At 38.2% G+C, this 21,016-nt stretch overlaps 1 protein-coding gene and 1 long non-coding RNA gene across 5 annotated transcripts in view; both read right to left on the bottom strand.

The window, feature by feature from the left end:
* reep3b (receptor accessory protein 3b) overlaps window positions 1–21,016 on the bottom strand; it is a 51,135-nt gene that overhangs the window by 25,949 nt on the left and 4,170 nt on the right. For 2 of the 4 annotated variants that reach the window (XM_088016543.1, XM_088016544.1), the window contains exon 2: window positions 6,299–6,371. The exons of 1 other annotated variant lie outside the window; for it this stretch is intronic. In XM_088016543.1, coding sequence (XP_087872669.1) covers window positions 6,299–6,371 — 73 coding nt within the window. Of the gene's footprint in view, window positions 1–6,298; window positions 6,372–8,195; window positions 8,269–21,016 lie in introns of all 4 variants that reach the window. One more of the 4 variants, XM_088016545.1, reaches the window with a different exon arrangement.
* Window positions 1,347–6,292, bottom strand: LOC148153564 (uncharacterized). The gene is made up of 2 exons (XR_015766373.1): window positions 2,116–6,292; window positions 1,347–1,878 (listed from the first exon to the last, which is right to left on the bottom strand). It is a non-coding gene; the product is annotated as an uncharacterized LOC148153564 (long non-coding RNA).

Genomic DNA, 21,016 nt, shown 5'->3' on the forward strand with positions numbered 1-21,016 from the left:
GCCTTAATAATCATTTACTATTTTTGTTAAAATTGCAAAGAATAAAAAAATGATAATCGTGATGAAATGTTTAAGAAAGTACCTAATCCATTTTTCAGATATGACGTAAGATCTATAATCAACGGTATTAGTTCCAGTTCACACTCTAGACCAAATGGTGGCGGTATTGCACACTTTCATTGAAAAAAAAAACGCCATAAAGAGAAGAAAAAACTTGAGCGCAGGGAACAGAGCGCTGTTCAAATTCGCCATTTTTACTCGTATTGTATTAGGATATGACGTTTTCGTCGCTCGGCGCCATGTCTGGGGTCCACAGACCAAAACAAACTATTCAGAACACCGGTGTTTTCATTGTATTACCAACCGCAGTAAAGTTGTTTTCAAGTTGGATACTGGATAAACCGAGCTCCACGGAGTAAGAGACGTTCAGCTCAAGGTTGATCCGATTTATGAACGCTAATTTCGGCCAGCTGTTCTTAAGTCTCTCCACAAGCGCTCGGAGTTTCACATTGCTGCTGTCAATTTCCGAACACTCCTGTGCATAAATGCTTTGTCTTGTGACCAACTGATACCAAAAAGTGGACATTCATGCTATTACACGAGTACAATTAAACTATAGATTAGGCATATTTTTATTCCATTTTGACCCCTTTTTTAACCAGAATTATATTTAAAAAAAAAAGAAAATTCATAAAATGTATTACCTCAGATGATCATCACTTGTTACCCGTAATGTTCAATTGCATAAAATTCTAGGCCAGGATCTATGTCATTACATGTTCACTTACCTGAAATATGTTAAATACAACAAATATTTATTAAAGTGTGGTCTATTTCATAAAATTTGTCACCTTTATTGTTTAATTACACATTAAATGTTTAAAGATGGGCTCTTTCATCTGGTTTGTGTCATGATGTGGCGGTGGACACAAATGCAGCAGGCAGTGGACTTACTTTATGTGGATGTAGAAACAAGGCTGATCTAACAATAAGAACTAAGGAACACAGAGCAAGAGAAACTAGAAGATCTAAACAAAGAAATAACCCAACTAGAATGACACAGAAAGATACAGACTCAGACCTGGAACAATAACTGAACCTATGGTGATCAAATTAAGAAATAAACATTACTAGAAACCCTGCAGGGAGGCTGAAATAAGAAATAACTAGAAGGATAAAATAGAATAGTCATTAAAGAAGGCTTGACATGGACTCAGACAAACAAGGAAAAGCAATAATATTATTCTAACTACACTAAATACCATGAACCACTTAAGTGAATTGAAACACAAAGTTAATAAAATGAAAAGCAAAACAAACCCAAAAACCCAGTGTCTTGACAGATGTCTGATTATATAATTGTTTACTTTAATCACATAAAATATTTATTTAAAAATATAATCTCATTACATGTATGTTTATTACCTGAATATTTAAATATCAAATTGTTACTTAAAATGTGATTCTTTTCTTCACGTTTACATGCAACTTGAAGTGCTTGAATCAAACGATTCATGAATGTTTAATACATTAAATTATTAAATGAGAGAACAGCCACTTCCAACTATATTTCAACACAAATGGTTCCTGTTCCTCTTCAGAGTCTGCAGCCTTGCTGAGCTCCTCTCCTGGTTTCTTCCTCCTCAGCCTCTCCAACTTGCTCCTGTTCTGTTGCCTCTGCTACTGTGTTTTCATTATTTACCTCTTCTGGGGTAAATAATGAAATCAGTCTCAGTAACCTGTTGATGGTTTTGCTGTATCGCCTCTTTAATTGACGCCCATGTCGGTCCGATGTTGTGGCGTTTACCTCGCAGTGACCCACATTCAGCACTGGACCCCAGTCAGGATTGAGCTCATCCATTTCATACGTCGGTTTGCCTTTAAGAGGACATATCAGAACACATCGCTATTAAAGCTGTAAATTTGATAACACTAGTAAAATAGTTTACTTCACAATAATGTAATAACCTCGATGTCCACTGACAAAACTCGGACTATGGTACATAAACAATATTAGCCCGAGCTAAACAACAGAAACTGAACGTAAGAACACTCGGACAAAATCATAGAACAACATTATGACACAAAACCAACAAAGCAAATTTAGACACTCACCAGAAAGGAAATGTCTGGAGGAAACTTGTAGGTATCTGGGGATTTTGGAGAACGTGATATCAAGACGTGTCACCGCTGATACCAGGACATTCGTCTTCTTTTCGTTAGCACCGATAGCTTAGCCTCCTCACGTTGTTTCCAAGCAGGATAATAGTGAAACCAAAGTCCGTCTTATATCCTTTTACCGTTTCAGTCGTGTGATCGGACATTACAGACAATAACGTAGCAAGTTCGTACCATAGCTAAATTATTTTAAGTAACTTGGATTGAAAAACTCTGCGAGACTGTTTTTTTTTATACTGCGAGACTGTTGTCTATGGACCCCTAAGATGGCGCTGATACCCCTCCGACTAGAGCAGTGACGTCACGCTCCAAAGCTAAATTCAAGCTGGTGTCGTCCGAGTTAAACGACAACACAACTGGACAACAACCGATGGAAATGAAATGTGTGTCACAAAAGGAGCCCGAAGGGACGAAGGCTGCTAACGTCTTGCTAGCTAGTGGTAAGTTTGCTTATTAATTATCTTCGTTTAATTATAAACAGTGCAGTAAAGATATATAACTGACGTTGGTTTCATAAATAATTATTTTATCAATTTTATTGTGACTTGTATGATTATTACTATAGCAATCATTCTTCATGTTATAACTGCATGGAGGCTGTTTGTTGCGACTTATACTTTTATTCATAAACTTAACCTGGTTTTAATTAAGCTTCATAAGACAAAGAGACTTTGATATTGTGAGGTTTTTGTTATAACTTCTTCATCAATGTTTTTATCTTCAACATATGTTTGCAGTGTAAGCAAATGAAGATGAAAGAGGAAGCCAGAGAAATCAGCTGTTAGGAAACCTAGACTTTCCTGTCTCAGAAGAAGCTCTGGCTCCACCAGATCACCAACCAGCTCTGAGGATGAACCTCCACATAGTCTTCATGGTGTAAGTATTTTTTGTTTTGTTTTGTGAGGAGCCAGCTACATTTTCAACAACAAAAACTGGTGTGTTACCAACACTAAGTGCTTAATAAACATGATTTGATTTAAAGGTAACTGGACAGAATTTTTCCCCTTGTTAATCTAACATTTCTCTTTCATACATTTTATTTGTTGTTGGCTTTCTGTGATGGACTGGTGACCTGTCCAGGGTGAATCCTGCCTCTCATCTGATGACTGCTGGAGATGGGCACCACCAGGTCCCCTCATTACCCTGCAAGGATCAGCATGTTCAGATCATGGATGGAAAGCTTTTAAGGTAGTTTGTCTCCTTAAGTCCACACTTAAAACAGCTTCATAGTTATTGCCAACATCAACTGATTCTATGACATTGCTGACTATTTTTTTCTACTTCTAACATAAACAGGCAAAGAAGACACCCAGAAATGTTTTTCCACCCCAGGCATCCGGTCCCAGTCATCATCAGTTCTGATGATGTCACATACATGGTGAGTTCACAACGTCTTAAAATTGTATAATTTTTTTTATTTGCCATTTTTCTGTACTCTTTAAAATACAAATGCCTTCTCTGTTTAATTGCTCTATTGTTCTTTTTTGTAGGTTTCTGTAAGGTGCAGTGGTGCAGTGAATGGGAATACCAACGGTGTCATGAAGTGTCATTCAGTAAATAATGACAATTTTAATGAGAATTTGCTTTAAAAGTTGGATGACAGATGTTATGTTTATGACAGTGTCATGTCAGTCTTATGCACACCCCATCAAATAAAGTGTTACCAAAATGGTAATATATAGAAAGCACAATGTAATTATAATTTTTGTTCTTTAAAGTAATAACTTTCATGTTTTTTGTCACTTAAATTTTCATGTTCATTGTGTTCACTTTTGATGTGTAAACTGATAATTTATGTAAAGTTCATAAAGTTGTGAGTAAAATTGGACAATTTTAAAATGTCGCTAATAAAACAAAATATTTGAATTACCTTGAACATCTTGTGTAATTAATCTTTCCATGTAATTGTAGCCTAAAACAATGCAAGTACTGTAGTGTAGTTATGCATGTAATGTACAAAATAGGAAAGTAGGAATTTTATGAGTAATTAAAATTGTACTTTATTAGCAATAGCAGTAAATCAATACAAAAAATTAAGTGTAATTTAAATACATTACTAATATAATAGTATATTTAAAATATATTAACTATATTAAAAGTATACGTCTATGACAGAATTAGTACACACAAAATATGTAATGTTTTGGAATATTTCTCTTGAATGCTACATAAAAAGTATACTTAAAGTATACTAAGTACTACTTGAAGTTGTTCCAAAAAAGTATGTTTAAGAATACTAAAAGTTGTAATTTAATACTATTTAAATACTACTAAAATATACTAAGCACAAAAAAGTTGTTCCAAAATAGTATAGTTTAAGTACATCAATCAAAGTATGCTAAAGCAAATTTAGTATACTAAATTTTTTACTTGGGAACACTGGAACTGATAAACTAAATCAGTTCCAGTGTTAATGGATTCTCAGTCTCCATTAACAAAAGACGTACTTTAATTAAAATTAAACAACATAAAGCCAAAGTGGAAATAAATACTGCATTCAACCAAAAGAATGCAGATTATGAAGTCTGTATACTATATTGCCCTTCAGTAATCACTAGATTTAAATAGAGAAGATGACCACATCCGACCACCTAATGCAGTAGTTCACACTACACGATTTTTTTTTGCCCCTATTTTCCCCTTACGACAATCTTAGAACGTTGGCCTATTTAAGATTGTCGCTGGTGATTTCGTAACCGATCATCATATAGTGTGATCAGTGGCGCAACTGCACATTATTCAGGTGGATGCGAAAACATAAATCGGCACACCCCACCCCCACCCCAGGCGAGGATACGTTAAGGGTGAAACGCGCTAGATTTACCTCATTATGTGCGTGAGGTGAAGTAGCATAAGGCGCGCTGAAGTGTATGAGGTCGATAGGTTTAATTTATCGTGTGATTAATTGATTTATCGTTTATCACGACAGGCAGTGGCGCAACTACACATTATTCAGGTGGATGCGAAAACATAACCCCCCCGTCCCCGAGACGCCGATACGTGAAGGGTAAAACTTGCCACATTTACCTCGTTACGTACGCGAGTAGAAGGACCGTAAGGCGCGCTGAAGTGTATAGGAAAACATAATCGGCGCGCCGCCCTCTCCACACGGGGTTTTGACGCCCCCTCTGGGGCTGCGCCCCTATGCATTGCATGCGCTGCATACCCACTTTTTGCGCCACTGATGACAGGCCTAACTGCGACTCAGATAATCCAAGTGTAAAGTAGCGCTCTTACAGGGAACACACCTATCAGATGTGAAACATACAAAATGTCCTGGGCTGATAAAGTTTAACACTCCTCGTGTTGTTCTTGGTAGGAAAAGAGGCGTTGCCATATTAATCCACAGGCAAAGTAACTCGACTGAAACCTTGTCTAACAAAAGACAGGGAAGGTAGATTTATATTGGTAAATGGGAGTACAGCCCCAGTCTCCTGGTTATAGGGGTGGGAGGGGGGTTATTTGCGTAATGCCTAATCTACATAGACAACCAGACTGTTACAGTCCTATATCTAAAATGGGTAAAATGGTCCTCCACACTGAACAGCTCTATGATAGCAGATGGCATGTCTGCTGGTCCACTGCTACACTGTATGAGAAATGTTGTTTGGAGTTTGCAGTGATGGAAATCATGAGCCAATCAACGAATGCAGTCAGCTGTCAATCAAACCACTTCTTTATTTCTTAAGTCAAATTGCTTCTGCACAGTACACGGCTCGCCGTGCCTTGTACTGCAGAGAAGAGCTGCGAACGACCTGCTTAATTTATTATTAATTTATTATTATTATTATTCTTTATAAAGAATTTTTGAATTTGAATTAATGGAGATGAATTTGGCCATGGTAGACTAGGACAGAACCAGTTAGTGGAGAAGCAGCTTTATAGACGTTGCACGTTTTCCCATTTTGCCCAACTACCAAGCCAAGAGGCTTATTGAGAACAAATCATGTAAAGTGGAACTACCAACTCATTTGTATTTTATTCATGAGATAACAAATTCAACCCATTGACAAAGAGTTTAAATAAAATTCCTCCTGCTCATATTGTCCCCAACCTAAATAAATATACGTCATCAATTCAGTCAGAAATGTTGCTATGTAGGTAAAGCTTGAGAACTTACATATTCCTTAACATTTTTGGTCTTGACAGCTTTATAGGAGTAATATGCAGGATACAATGTCCCAAACAGGAGTCTGGAAAAAAAAATAGACAAAAGAAAAAACTTCATGAGGTCAGTCAATAATGGCAAACAAACATGAAATATTAATCAAACATTCTTTCAATCTGGAAATACAAAACCCAGCAGCATAGCTCTTTGTCTTGGAATGTTAATATCATATCTCAATGTGTTTATAAGGATGAAGTGTGGTGCAGAGCTAGAGCGGGCGCCTAACAAGCAGACGCCAATAGTAGAAACGCCAGACCTAACCATTGTGCATGTATCTAAAAGGAGAAGGGTCCTCCAGTAATAAAGAAACACTGAGTTACTGCAGAGTCAGACAGAGATGTGTTTTATATCAACTCCACATGAACACAGCTGAGAGAAAACTATCATCATCCACACACACACACACACACACACACACACACACACACACACACACACACACACACACACACACACACACACGCACACGCACGCGCACGCGCGCATGTTTATGTTGCTATCTTGTGGGGACTTTTCATTGACTTCCATTCATTTCTACAGCCTAAACCTGACCTTTACCCTTTTCCTAACCCTAACCATCACATACCTAACCTTAACCCTAACCAAAACTCAATTCATACCTTAGCCCTAACTCTGACCCCTGACCCAAAAACAGGGTTTCCCCTTGTGGGGACCAGGCTCCAGTCCCCACAAGGAGCAATTGGTCCCCACAACGTAGCATATGTCAGGAAAATCGTCCCCACAAGGTATTACAAACAAACGCGCGCGCACGCACGCGCACACACACAAACCTTCTCTCAAGGTGTACATCGTGTCTTCTTTGTTCCACAGCAAGAAAAACTACTCTTTGCATTTGTTCTCTCTCCATTCATTCGTTTGCCATTTCCACAGCAGAGCATTCTCTGCAGATCAAACTAGAGAGTGTAATGCACCTGGTTCTGTTCAGCAGGAAAAACCTCAGACCTGTGCAGCTGCTGTTACAATTTTTTGAGTCTATTTGACCTATAAAAAGCGTCACAATTTTAAAGGCTTGCATCTGCCTTGTTTTCTTTGGTTCAATACTGATAATTAGCACAATATTTAACATTTATATTAGCACAGAATTTAACATCCAACAGTCCACATCCAGTATGCAAGTAGGTTGCTTAAATTTTTTTCTTAATAGAAAAAAAAGTTTTAGATTACTGAAATGTCTCTCCCCATGAGCAACATAAAGCATAAAGCAATAAAGACTTCTCAATAATGTTATGTAGTTGCATTTTATTCAAGCTGCACTACATAACTTAAATAAAAAATATGTTTTCTCCATATTTGTTAAAGTTGTCATGTTGTCGTAGCAGTTTGTTATGAGACAGATAATCTGTGAAAACAATCAATCTCCTTCATCTCCTTCCTGAATTACTATTACTGGTTAAAGTAATGCACCGTTCTGACCAAAACAACCAATTAGAACTAGTAGGACGCTCTTAGCACTGTCAATTAGCCTCATTCACTCACTGCTAAATGTGCTAATGGGGGAGAAACAACTTATCATTTACAAGAAACCGTTTGTCTGCCGTCATTGGCAGCTATGCTAACTAAACTGAGCATTCAGGTTGAATCTGCACAGCTCTGTGCTATGCTAGCTGCAGCACGGCACAAATTGAGGAGGAGGAAGGATGAGCAGCACCACATGAGATTGTGATTGACAGCACTAAAACTCTCCTGCCTCTGACTGATTGTTTCTAGCACTGGGAGAAAGCAAAGGAAATAGATTTTTCACATATTACCTCTCATACCATACTGTCACAACATAATGACAGTTTTAAAAAAAAATATGTGAAAAAAAAATTATATGAAAGTGACATACTGCAGCTTTAATTTCACTCAGGAGAGAACAGGTCAGGAGGGTCGTGGGTTAGAGCTTCTGCTCACTCACTCATCTGTTAAGTGGTAAAAGGCACAGGGAACAAGTTAAATATACGAGTTGGTAATTTCTTTTCCTTAATTCATTAAATGCTAGTGAAAATGAGGCAAACAGTAGTCTGTAGCTAAGCTAATTATGCTAAATAGTTGATCTCATACAGTCTACCCACCTCTCTTGGAAAAAAACTGGGTTATAAATTAACACTCTTGCCTTTTTCTCTCTCTCCCTCTCTATTTTGTTTTTGAAAACCTGATTTTATAACTTTTCTTAGCAGCGTTGTTCAAAAGACCCTTATATGTATAGTTTAAGTTTGGTATTGAGTACTACTCTTTGTATTATGTGTTTTCTGTTCAGCATTACTTTTGTCCCTTAAGGCATACCGTAGTTAGGGCAGAGATGACGTCAACACCTTATCGTAGCCAACGTTGCTGGTATCTGGTGGGGAAGTTTGGGTAGCTGAGCCGCTGTGCTAACACGTGGGAAAGACCATAGACATAATATAAGGATAGACGCCTCATGCCCCGCTGTCGCCTATTGTCGCTGACGAGATTTAGGGCGGCCATCTTGGAGCGGTATACCACTCCACTCGGTCCTATGTGTTCAACAGGCACAGTGACGGATCAGCGCATTTAATCGATCATAACACGCTTTTTTGTTACTGGAAACCATATTCAAACATCTATCAAAGCTACATTTATAAACAATTGTATTATTTAAGTATGTTATTTAAGTTATTTAAGTATTTAAATATGCTTAGTGGCTAAAACAATAGAATAGGAATGGAATATTCTGATATTGATGTATAAAGAGCATATTACAAAGCACACAGCCGTTCATAATTTATTTAATAAATTATTTAGTAATATCAATACATATTTAAATAACTATACAACACAAATAAAGATTCATAATGGCACAAATAAATAATTAATACTGAATATATATATATATATATATATATATATATATATATATATATATATATATATATATATATTTTTTTTTTTTTTTTTTTTTTTTTTTTTTTTTTTTTTGCCGACTTCTAGCTTCAGAGATTCAGCAGCTGAGATTAAGTCCAAAATCTGATGAGATCCATCCTGCTGCAGTGAATCCGTCTCTCTTTAAATATCTTCCTCACATCGTGTCTTTATGAAACTTTCAAAACAAAAACGGAAGATTTGGGATGTATCTTACTAGTGAAAGAATTACATATAAATAATAGTCTTTACCACCTGTGTAAACTTTGCTGGTGAATGTTATAACACATAAGTTTTATAATATGTGTTATATTGTTTCATTTCTAATGCTCTTGTGTCATATAATCTAAGTCAATGTTAGAGAATAATTAATATTTTTAGATGTACAGAATCTCAGTTAGTCTTCATAGCGGGGCTGAACCCGTATTACACCGGGTTCAGATACCAGCTAGGCGAGATACCAGCTAATATTAGCTGGTATCTCGCCGGTGGACATAAATACAGTAAAGTAATATTCTAATATATAATATAATCACAATATATACACAATAATATGTCCATCTTACTTGTGAAATGCTGTCTGTGGAGCCCTCACATCAATAATCCATAGATCCGAACAATAATATCCCTCAGAGCTGAGGCATCGTCTATTGTTTTGATTGAGGAAAGTAGGAGTTTATACCGCTCTAAGATGGCCGCCGTATTTCCTGCGCCGGAGCAGCCAATGCGGCGTCTACCCTTATATTATGTCTATGGGAAAGACCACAAGATATGTGTTCTCCTTAAGAGTGTGCGTCAATGATGAGTAAGTTGCAATATTTTAGTGTTTACTGCAGCTAAATGAGTAATTTGAAGTTTATTTGTTTGCTGTTATTTCACCTGTTGCTAAGTCCGAGCTATTGGCTATGTGTGTATTATAGAGCTTTGTGTTGCACATGCATATCTATTCTCAGTGGAGCAGAGGCATGGTTATTACTTAACTGTGGAGTTAACTTGCCTTAGTTTGCTTAGTAATATTGACTTAGAGGTTTCCTTCTTATTTTATCTAAGGTATAATTGCATGGTGTAATGTGTAATGATAGGACACCTTGAACTTATTTTCTGTATTTTTGTTTATTCTAGGAAACCACACACACCTTCATGTAGACACATTTATGCCCATCCATGTTCATTGGATTATCTGTGAAACAGTTTGGAATACAGAACAGTTAAAGGATCCTGCCTCGTGTCTTCATTAAACTCCTGGTGCACCTCATCCAAACATCTGGTCCTGAGCTGAATCCTGGCCTGAGTGGTGTTCTGGCCGACACTCCAGGTTGAGAGCGGTGACAAACCTGAACAGCGCCTAACAGTCCTTCAACTTTAGAACAAACTCACTTACAAGCGTAGTAACTGCCACAGTCGCCGCTGTATTCAGCTGCATCTTCTACTGACTGTAGCTGCATACGTCACTGTTAAGCGCTCCAAGCAGGAATGAATCATTTAACACAGATAGGGGGTTCAGGGCAAAATTGGGTGTGTGTTTTTTGGTCTGGGAGGGGCAACATTACATTTTTACTGCTAAAAACAGCCTTTTGAAAATACAATATGATAAATTTTGCATTTGACAGGACCCCAATTTTTTTATTTTATGTCTGTGAACAAATATAAATAATTAAATTGTGGAGGGCCCCCTGCTGGTCAGGGCCCCTAGAATCGCCATCACTTTTCACCCCTTTACCGCGCCCCCGGCCCCTGGGCAACTTGAACCCAAGTTGCTACCAATCTGATCAGAATTTTGGTTCAATCATATCAACCGTATGCCAGTGTCTTGCTAGGCAAGCTAATGGTTCTGTTCTGAGCAGCCACCAACATCTTCCCTCCAACTTCAGGCTTTGGGACAGATTTCCTCAGATCACCTCCAGGAGTTATTTGGGAGACTTGTAGCAGCGTTTAACAGTGTGACGTCCAGCCCTGCTGTGAGTCAGTGAAAGAGATGTGGATTTCACCCCTTAATGCAAAGATTTCTTAAGCCTAGCAAAAACACTTCATGAAATCGGCAGCATTTCTTACAGTATGACAACACAAACAAACTGCTTCAGCATTAACTAGGGCTATTCTGGTAGTTTTCTGGCTGACCTGTCAATTCCTATATTGACCAATACCAATATTTTTGTCTGAAAAGTCACTAACTATAGCAATCAAGTGGCTAAGTTGGCACATGCAGATGTGTCCTGGTGGGCAAGTCTGTCAGTAAGCAATCTCACTGTAGAGCAGAAGAGGACAGTGGCTGCTTTTCAAAACTTTGTGAGGAAGATAAGATCGGTGGATAAGATCACTTTGGGTGATCTCCTAAAATTACAGAAGTTGGGCAAGATGAATCGGTGATAAGATTCAAGGCAATCAAAAGAACTGTAGAACACACTGATTCTACTGCACTGACACAATAAGGACCACTCTCTCTGTCAACAATACAACCAGTCATGTGAAAAACTTAGGACACCCTGAAACAGTGATTATTTTTAGAACGTATCTGGCCACACTAGATTTTCATATCAATTTTAACTATACTCAGACCTTCAATGACAAAATGAAACTTTTTAACCTGAAGCAAATACACGAATCTTTCAAAATGTCTTCTCAAAATCATTCCTCTATTTAGTTTTCCTGTCCTGAACACATCTGACCAATAAAATGGACTAAATGTCCTCGTAGTTTGTAGTGACAATCATTGATTCATGTGGATATTTCTCTATGTGGAAAAAATTTGAACCACTGAAAAACGCAACAAGCCAAACTGAACAACTGAGTCAAACCACAGTCAAACTATAGGTAGACATTTAGTAGCAGTTGCAACTAAATGTTAACACAGTTAAGATTCAGACTTAACTGAATGTTTAAGTCTGAAATGTCCACTACCCAAAAATAAAAACATGTTTTCACTGGACCTACAGGAACTTCTTCTAAATGTTGAAATCAAAGTCCATGTCTGTCCAATCATAAAGAAGCTGAATAAGTTGAACCTTCCTGGGTGGTGTACAAGAAGGAAACTTTGAATGTCCAAGGTAAACATTAAGGTCACCCTGACATTCACCAGAACGTAGACAAGGACGAGGGCCTCTGGAATAATGGTCTTTGGACAGATGAGTCTAAATGTAATAATCTGGACACCAGAACAGAGGATATGTTTGGTATAAATCAAATATAGCACCTCCAGTAAAGCATGGAGGGGGGGTGTCATGGTTTGGAGATGCTTTGATGCAGCAGGACCTGGCCAGCTCATCATCAGAATCCAATATGTAGTGTGTATCAGAGGGTTAGGGTTAAAATGTGAGACCATCCATAAAAAAGTGACCTAAAATGTCCCAGTAAAAATAGGAAAGTAATGAAATTAAATTAAAGTTCAGCTCCTAATCTGATTGTGATACTGTGGGATGACTTAAAACAAGCTGAATGTAGAATTAACTAATCAAACATCTCATATCTGAAAGTGAGGAGAGGGACAAGCTGACTTCAGACTGATGTCAGAGACTGGTAGGCATCAAGAAGAAGCTCAACCAAACCGGGTAAGACCAGCAATCATGGGGTTCGAAGTTTTACTCAGCTAGAAAGCTCAGTTTTGTTTAAAGAGCAATTATGCCAATTTTTACTCAGAGATAAAGACAATAATAAACAGATCTTAATATTGAAACTAGAGGTGTGCCGATCGATCAGTCACCGATCACAATCGGGCCGATTTTCGTGAAAAAGTGCATGATCGGTGATCGGCGATCATTGTCTCTTTTACCGATACCGATCACCTGCTTCTCATTTCCAACCTGCCTGTGCAGCTGGTCTCCTCTTTCTTTCACTCTGCGCAAACGCGCAGCAACAAATCCTAAGCGATGTGGAACTATAACGCACTGAATGAATGGGGAAGTTTGCGTGTTGCGGCGGAAAATTGAAGCAGGTCAAAATGCATCAACACGACGAATCTAGTATGGAATAAAAACAAAGCCATACTTGACGGAGATTGGCTACATCAAGGCTCACTGCAGTAAAAAAGACATACGGAGCGATCAGATAGCAGGTAAAGCAGTGCACAGCTACAAACACTCACCCGGATTAGCATGACGGTCAGAAAGCTAAACAAATAACCAGCGAAATTATTTAAGTCTTCGAGCTGCGATGTAAGACGTTGGTTCTGCTCTCGCTGTTGAACCGCTGCTACAGGTAGTAATATTTCACAGACGGAGCGCCGCTTCTGCTCCACCTGGTAGTGACTCTCACACCGAACCTGCTTAAAGCTGCAGCATCTAACTTAAAAAATAAATTTTACATATGTATTAAAACTTTCGCTGTCCTAACATGAGACAGATAATCTCTGAAAAAATAATCGATCTCCTCCCTGTTCTGCATAATTACTCTGCTCAGTCAGAAACAGCCAATCAGAGCTAGCAGTAATCAGCTAGCCGCCATGCTATCAGGAAGTTTTCATTCAGTAACTCTGGATTGTTTATTGTAATGGAACCTGTTTTTGCCTTTGAATGTCAGGTTTTATACTTGAACTTCTTGGCAATGTTGAGAGGTTTTATTTTGGCTCTTTGTATTATTTAGCCTCTTCAGAGCCTTCATATGTTATCAGTCTGTTAAAGATAGTATTATCAATAGCAGTACAATTTGCACAATGCCTGTTTTGTTTAGTTTTCTTCTTGGAAAAAGTTATTAAAAAGTTTTTGTCTAAATTAAGGTGAATTCATGGTTCCTTTTTCCACATAATGTAACCAGTAGTGTTTATGATAATAATAATTATGTGATCGGTATCGGTGTATCGGCCCTCATGGGTGATCGGTATCGGGAGGAAAAAACCTGATCGGCACATCCCTAATTGAAACATTTTTAATAAAGACAGCAATGTTTAATGAGTTGTCCTATGTTTTTCCACAAGTCTGTAAATATAAAAACTTTTCATTGTGCTGGTGAAATAGTGCGATAGCTTTTTCTGGCCAAAATTCTCTCATTCAGATTCAGCCTTCCAACCAATGAACAGGGCAACCTTAGCAGAGCATTTACATACACATACTTTGCTTTATAACAATTACCTAATCTGACAATATGGGCAAAAATCTGGAGTTGGAAGGCTTCCATAAGAACAGCAGCTTCCCAAATACACAGACACACTATATTTAGTCATGTATACTCCCTCAAACCCAAGTCTCCACAGCAGCATGCGAGCACAACCACAGCAGTTTATTTTCCCGTTGTTGCTATAGAAACTGAAAGACTGCCAAAGCTCCCTGGCTCTTGTCTTCGCTGTGTGCTACACTCTTATTTCAAGGCACTGTGAGTTTTTGTCCAAAGGTAGTGAAGCATTCTGAATCAGTCCAGAAATATAAAGAAAAATCTCAGAAATATGCTAAACAATTCTAGAAGTACTTTCAAGGCTCTCTCCTTTGTGAGCAAATTGATGTTTAAATTAGAGCTGAAATAATTTGTTGGATTACTCATGATGAATCAATTATTAAGATAATTGTCAACTCATTTAAAATTTGATTAATCGTTAACTGGACTATATAGATTCAAAAAACTGGTGTGCTTATGAATATTAATGACTTGATATGCGATCAGTGTCACTCGGATGGAGTGTAGGACGTGGAGTAGTGATCTCTGTGGTAAACAGCCTGTATTTGTACAGGCTGTTTACACAAACCACTGTGGTGTGGCCATCCAGAGGGAGAAGCAGCACTGGTTACATAGGCCTCCACCCTGGCGGTGGTGCTGTGCTAGCGTGTTGCTCCATCCTGACTTCATCCAAGAACATCTGGATAGAGTTTAGTCATGGAATTGTCATGGGAGTGTGCTGTGAATTTACAGTGTGGTGAAGGCAAGGGAGAGAATCTCAGAGACCCACTACAGTCTTTTCCTCCAGTGTATTCTATGCCTGGCAGGCTGCCAGGTTTTAGTTGCCCCCCAGCCAGTCTAAGCGTTGCTTGTTTTCAAAAAAAAAATGGGAAAAACAATAGTTTAAAGACTACCTGCGTCTTTGCTGCACTGAGCATTTCACCGGCAGAGCAGTTCATTCATGAAAGACTGGTTTTTAGTAGGTGTGCACTGATTGCTGTTTTCTGGACTGTGGTTGATTTTTAACATAAGATCAGGGGATAATATCAGCTTCACATGCGAGTTTTGGCCAATTACTGATCTCCCAAAATTAATGAAATCGGCTTGCCAATGAATTTGTGCACCTCTAGTTTATAGTTGATGCATTAAACAGGGTACAAAGCCGGCACCAATCAGACCGTTGGCACCATCTTTCACTCAAACTGGATGATTTGGAAGAGAAGCTGTACCTGTATTGGCATTTACACTAACTCTCTGTGAGGATCATGTTTCTTCAGAGCATACTGCACCAAGGTAGGCACCAAGTTTAAAAGCCACAGCGCTTCCTCTGCTTGCGCAAGCTCAATGTAAACCGCAAATATAACCTATAGTCATACTTTTACAGGTGATCATTGAGAGTGCCATGGAGTGAGAATGATATATCTTTGTGAACAAAGAACTATTTATGTGCGTTTACATCTCACATATGCTGCCCAGTGTGTGGCTCTGTGTTTGCAGTGAAATTTGATTAAAGTTTATGTATGTGTTCCCACTCAGTCGGTGTGTTAGTGGTTCAGCCTGTGGAGGAATTGTAGCACTCACCTGGTAGTCATCCAGCTTGCTGGTTTTTCCTTTTTTATTATTTTTTGCAGCGCGACAATGCATCAAACTGTACCATATCAAATGTCTTCTCTACCTCTGTTCTACTCCACTCAGGCAGAGCAGCTCCGCGCAGCCGAGAGGAAATCAGAAAAACACGTCCCATAAAACCCGGGCAACTAAAACAAATCGTCTCTGTGGCGCTTATTGAAAACTCAGTCACGAAATGGAAAAGCTTGATTTCTACTAGTGCCTCATAAATTAAATGTCCAGTTTTCTCTCTCATCCAGCGGAGAGATGCCAGTGCAGTGGATTTAGCTCCTCATGCAGGGCCAGTCCAATGTTCTATGAGGCCTTGAGCAGAATAAGGGCCCCTCTTCCTGCTGAGAACATCAGCACCACTAACGGTGTTTCATACAGACTGAATGGAATCTGGTAGAGGGGGTCTAGTTTAATTAGCCGAGCTTAAAAGCAATCAGTGACAACTGTAATTTGTCGAGATGTATTTGTGAATAAATAAAACTCAAACTCAAAGATTAAACTCACAGAATCAGATTGTAGCTGTGGTAACAAAACAATGTGACTATTAAGATTGCTCTTTGCACTTTTGCAAAGTAAACTTGCAAAAGTTTACTTTAAATTTATATCTTAAATTTAAATTTATATCTTAAATTTAAATGTTAAACAATTTAAAACCTTTTAAATCATCTATACTGAAATCATGAAATCAAATTTAATATCAATGTAATTCTCAATAAAAATTTATTTTTTTGGTTTGTTGTTTTTACATTTGTACATTGGTTTGCTAGTTTACTGGAAGACATTGTCGGCAAAATCTTCTGGTAAGAATTAATTACCCTGTAAAATTTTACATTTTATGCCAACTTAACATTTTTTATACAAAAACATGGTGCCCAACCACCAGGCTTAGCACATTTTCTGGAGGAAAACCAGCACTAAACTCTGAAAAGCCTGATTTGGTGAGCAAAACAGCAGCATGTATGTATGGGTCGAATGGTTCGAGAAATTCAAAGGCTTTACTGACATAAAACTCAGCCTCTGGTGATTTTTTTTAACCCTCAGAGAGGACTGTAAGAAATGGAGACTATCCCTAAAGCAAACTCTCCACATGCAAAAATCCTGAAGACCAAAACATGACCTTATAATATATTATAAAGTAATTATAATACACTACTTTATGTCTTTAAAATGTATTTCACCTCAAAGTCTGCTTCTGCAGACTTTGTAACTGTATGAAGAGAATCAGACATTCCTGCAGGATAATTACTAAGCTACGCCCATGTTTGGTGAAGCACTCTGAACACGACAGCAGCCAACTGTCACTATGCTACAGCAGTACAGAAAGACTGCAGCACATAATTTCCTTAAACCCTCAGAAAAAACAATAAATAAAAAAAATGCTTGAAAACTTTCTTAAACTCTACAAACCAAAATGTCAGATGTTTGAAAAAAGATTTCTCCTTAACTTTAAACTTGGGGCCCCTACCTCATACTAACTCAATCTTTCTGTACCTCACCCACATCTCCACCCTATATGCAGCTGAAAAAATAGCCCCAGTGTGTTCTGATGGGCCTCAAGTTGGGGCTCTGGGTCAGTTTCACTAGTTTCCTGACATCGAACACCACCAACAGTCAGTTTTAGGGAGGGAAGCATGGAGCAGAAGGAAACAGAAAAAAACACACACAAAAAAAAATAAACAGAATGAAACACTCAGACCGAGAAGAGATGGGGGAGGGGTCCAGTCTCTGCCATGTTGAGCTCACAGCATCTGGTTTGAACTTGACAAATAAGAATTTCATTATTTGACTCTCCCCTAAAAGCACTGAGTGGATTGTTTTTGAAGTGCTGCTGAATCAAAAGGGAGTAGTTAGAGAAAATTCCTCTATGGGAGAATAACCAACATAGAGTCATATGTGGTGAATTAGATGTGTTCTGTTGAGGCTTGTTTGTCAGTCTGAGAGCACCTTTTGAAAATAACAAACCATAAGCAAGTCTTAAACAACCTTCCTAAATATGTATTGTATTTTGTATGAGTTTCAGTCTCTGAAATTAGTGACAAACATTAATGAACTTTTTCACAATATCAGGGTTTCCCCCTGTAAAGCTTTTGCTGATTCATATATGTAATTGAATTTATTTTTTTGTTTTGTTATTTTCTTTTAGTGTTTCCTCATTTAGCTGGGAGTTGTTTGTTGTTTTTTAACTGACGTTTTGACTTGAAAAGAGTTTTTTTTTTTTTGGAAGTCAGTGTTGCTAAGCAATCTATACAAACATCTGACAGTATCTGACTGTTGTCTGTTTAAGATATAGTGCAGAGAATGAGCAAACATACAAGTCGCAGTTCAGTGAAGACAACTAAAGGGTGGTTCAACTAAGATCCAAGAAATTAGTTAAATAGCACTCGGTTGATGAGGGAACAAGGTGGGTGTTTTATCGAGAATATTGTATTTATTGAACATAATTTTTGTATTTTGATATAAAACGATGTTAATGTTTGATTAACTGGCAAACTGTTAAAACAGTTGAAATAGATTTTGGTTAATTTGTAGTATAGAAATATAGGTTAATTAAATACACGTGATGTAGATGTAATGTTGTTGTATAAAGTAGGTTTTTTTTTAGTTAAAAGAAAAGGTTAGAACCTCTAAGAACTGCTAATGGTGTTTTGTTTGTGCATTTGTAGTTCTTACGGTGTGTTCACACATAAAGGCTGTTAAATAAAGGGGAGTGAACCATCAGTTAAAGAGAACATCTTTTCGACCGGGATGCTACAGTAAGAACTTGATCCTCCAGGAGTAACAGCTTCACCTCCGGGAGAAGTAAGAGCGTGACCCAAATTGAGAAGAGCTTCACTCTGAACTAAGAAGTTGTTCGACCCACTCTCAGCATCAAGCATGGAAGCATCTGATCAGGAAATAAAGTACATCAAAGACCTACAAGTCAACGAAGAAGAGGATGCTCAAAATTCTGTTCGTCAAAGGAGGCCTACAGAAAAAATGCGAGCGTATCAGGAGGAAGAAACTCACAAAAGGGAAAAACGTCTTCTTAAAGTTTATGATCAATGGAAGAGGCAAGTACGCACAACAAGAGAACAATTGAAAGGAGACAAACAGTCAAATTGCTTCACTCATGGACATCTTAGAAAGAGAAAGAGATAATGTCATAAAGTTATACACAGAAATAAGGGAAATCATTACCCCCTGTAGTGACACAAGGCGACTTATAGATGCATGCGAAGCAGTCACCAATGACATTATCAGAGTTGCATATGAAAGACTCTCAGGCATAGATAACTATGACAGTGAGAAAGTGAAGACACGTCTACGTGAACTTCTTGATCCAGACTATTCTCAATCCATTTTTAGTTCTTCCATCACACACTCAAGTAAACATTCAGCTGCCAGTAATTCAAACTCTACAAGGTCAGTAGTAGATGTAAAGAGAGCAGAAGCTGCTGCAGAGTTAGCTGCCAAGGAGGCAGAGTATGAAGTTTTATTAGAAAAAGAAAAACAAAGAGAAAAGATTCAACTTTTGGAGGAAAGAGAGAAAGGAGTTAGAATCTCAAAAACGTGAGTTAGAGAGATTAAAGGCTGAAAGGGAGTTAAAGGCTGCACGAGCTAGATTAATAACCTATGACCAGGAGATAAAGAGCGAGAGCAGTGTTCATGTTGACTGTGCTAGAGCAACTCAAAAGGCTTCTATAGTTTCTGTTCCCATTCAGGTCCCTAACAGCAACGTTGTGTCCACCTCACCTTTACAAACAGATGTCCTTTATTTAGCCCAAGCATTACAGGACAGTGTCGCCATGATCAGACTGCCAATGTCTGAGCCCTCCACGTTCACAGGCGATCCAATAGAGTTCATTGAGTGGAAAGCTTCATTTACTGCACTCATTGATAAAAAGAACATATCACCTACAGACAAGTTACACTACTTAAAGAAATATGTAGGAGGTTCAGCTCGACAAACGCTTGATGGCATCTTCTACAGAAACGACAGTGATGCATGGGAACGCCTCAATCAAAGGTATGGACATCCTTTTATTGTACAGAAAGCGTACAGAGAAAGACTAACAAAATGGCCAAAGATACAAACAAATGACTCAATAGGATTTAGAGCATTTGCTGATTTCATTCAAACATGTTATGAAGCTATGCCACACATAGAAGGTTTAAGCATTCTCAACGATTGTGAAGAAAACCAAAAACTTGTTAAAAAATTACCAAACTGGGCAGCTGCAAGGTGGAATCGTCAGGCTACTCTGTACATGAAAGAAAATGGGAAGTTTCCAAGTTTAAGGCACTTCACTGAGTTCATGTCCACCGAAGCTGAAGTTGTGTGCAATCCAATTACGTCATTTCAGGCTCTTCACTCAACAGACTTCAATAAAATAACCAGCAAAGTTATCCAGAAAGAAAAAAGGCCCACATTGAGTGTTCTCCATACGCAAGTGGTAACAGAGACAGAAAGCACAAAACAAAGGTCAAATGTTAAACCAACATGCATGCTCTGTCAAGACAATGGACACAAACTTCACAGTTGCCCACAATTCAAAGACAAACCACTTGAGGAACGAAGGAAATACGTAAAAGACAAAAGACTTTGCTATGGGTGTCTTAAACCCGGACACGGCGCAAAGGACTGTCGTTACAGACATATATGCAAGAAAAAACATCCTACCTGTCTACATGACTTTGACTATGACAACGACAAATCACAGACAAGACAATTTCAAATAAGCACGGAACAGACTGCAACAACTCTGTCTCTCAATGCAAGAACCAATGAATAATGTATAAGCACCTCTATGATTGTACCAGTATGGGTTTCTTCAGAGCATCAACCAAGTAAAGAAAAGCTTGTTTATGCACTCTTGGATACTCAAAGCGATACAGTGTTCATTGACCATGATGTGTCTAACGATCTCAAAGCTAAAGCAACCCCAATAAGGTTAAAACTTACTACAATGCTTGGTAAGGATGCAGTTGTGCCAAGCGAGCGCATCTCAGGTCTAAAGGTGAGAGGATACAACTCTTCAGACATAATTGAACTCCCTCCTGCTTACACTAAAGACTGTATACCAGTTAACCGCTCTCACATTCCTTCCT

This window comes from Poecilia mexicana, unplaced genomic scaffold (genome assembly GCF_051168715.1).
Source record: "Poecilia mexicana isolate PSO_F unplaced genomic scaffold, ASM5116871v1 scaffold_19, whole genome shotgun sequence".
In the NCBI taxonomy this organism is placed as follows: domain Eukaryota; kingdom Metazoa; phylum Chordata; class Actinopteri; order Cyprinodontiformes; family Poeciliidae; genus Poecilia; species Poecilia mexicana.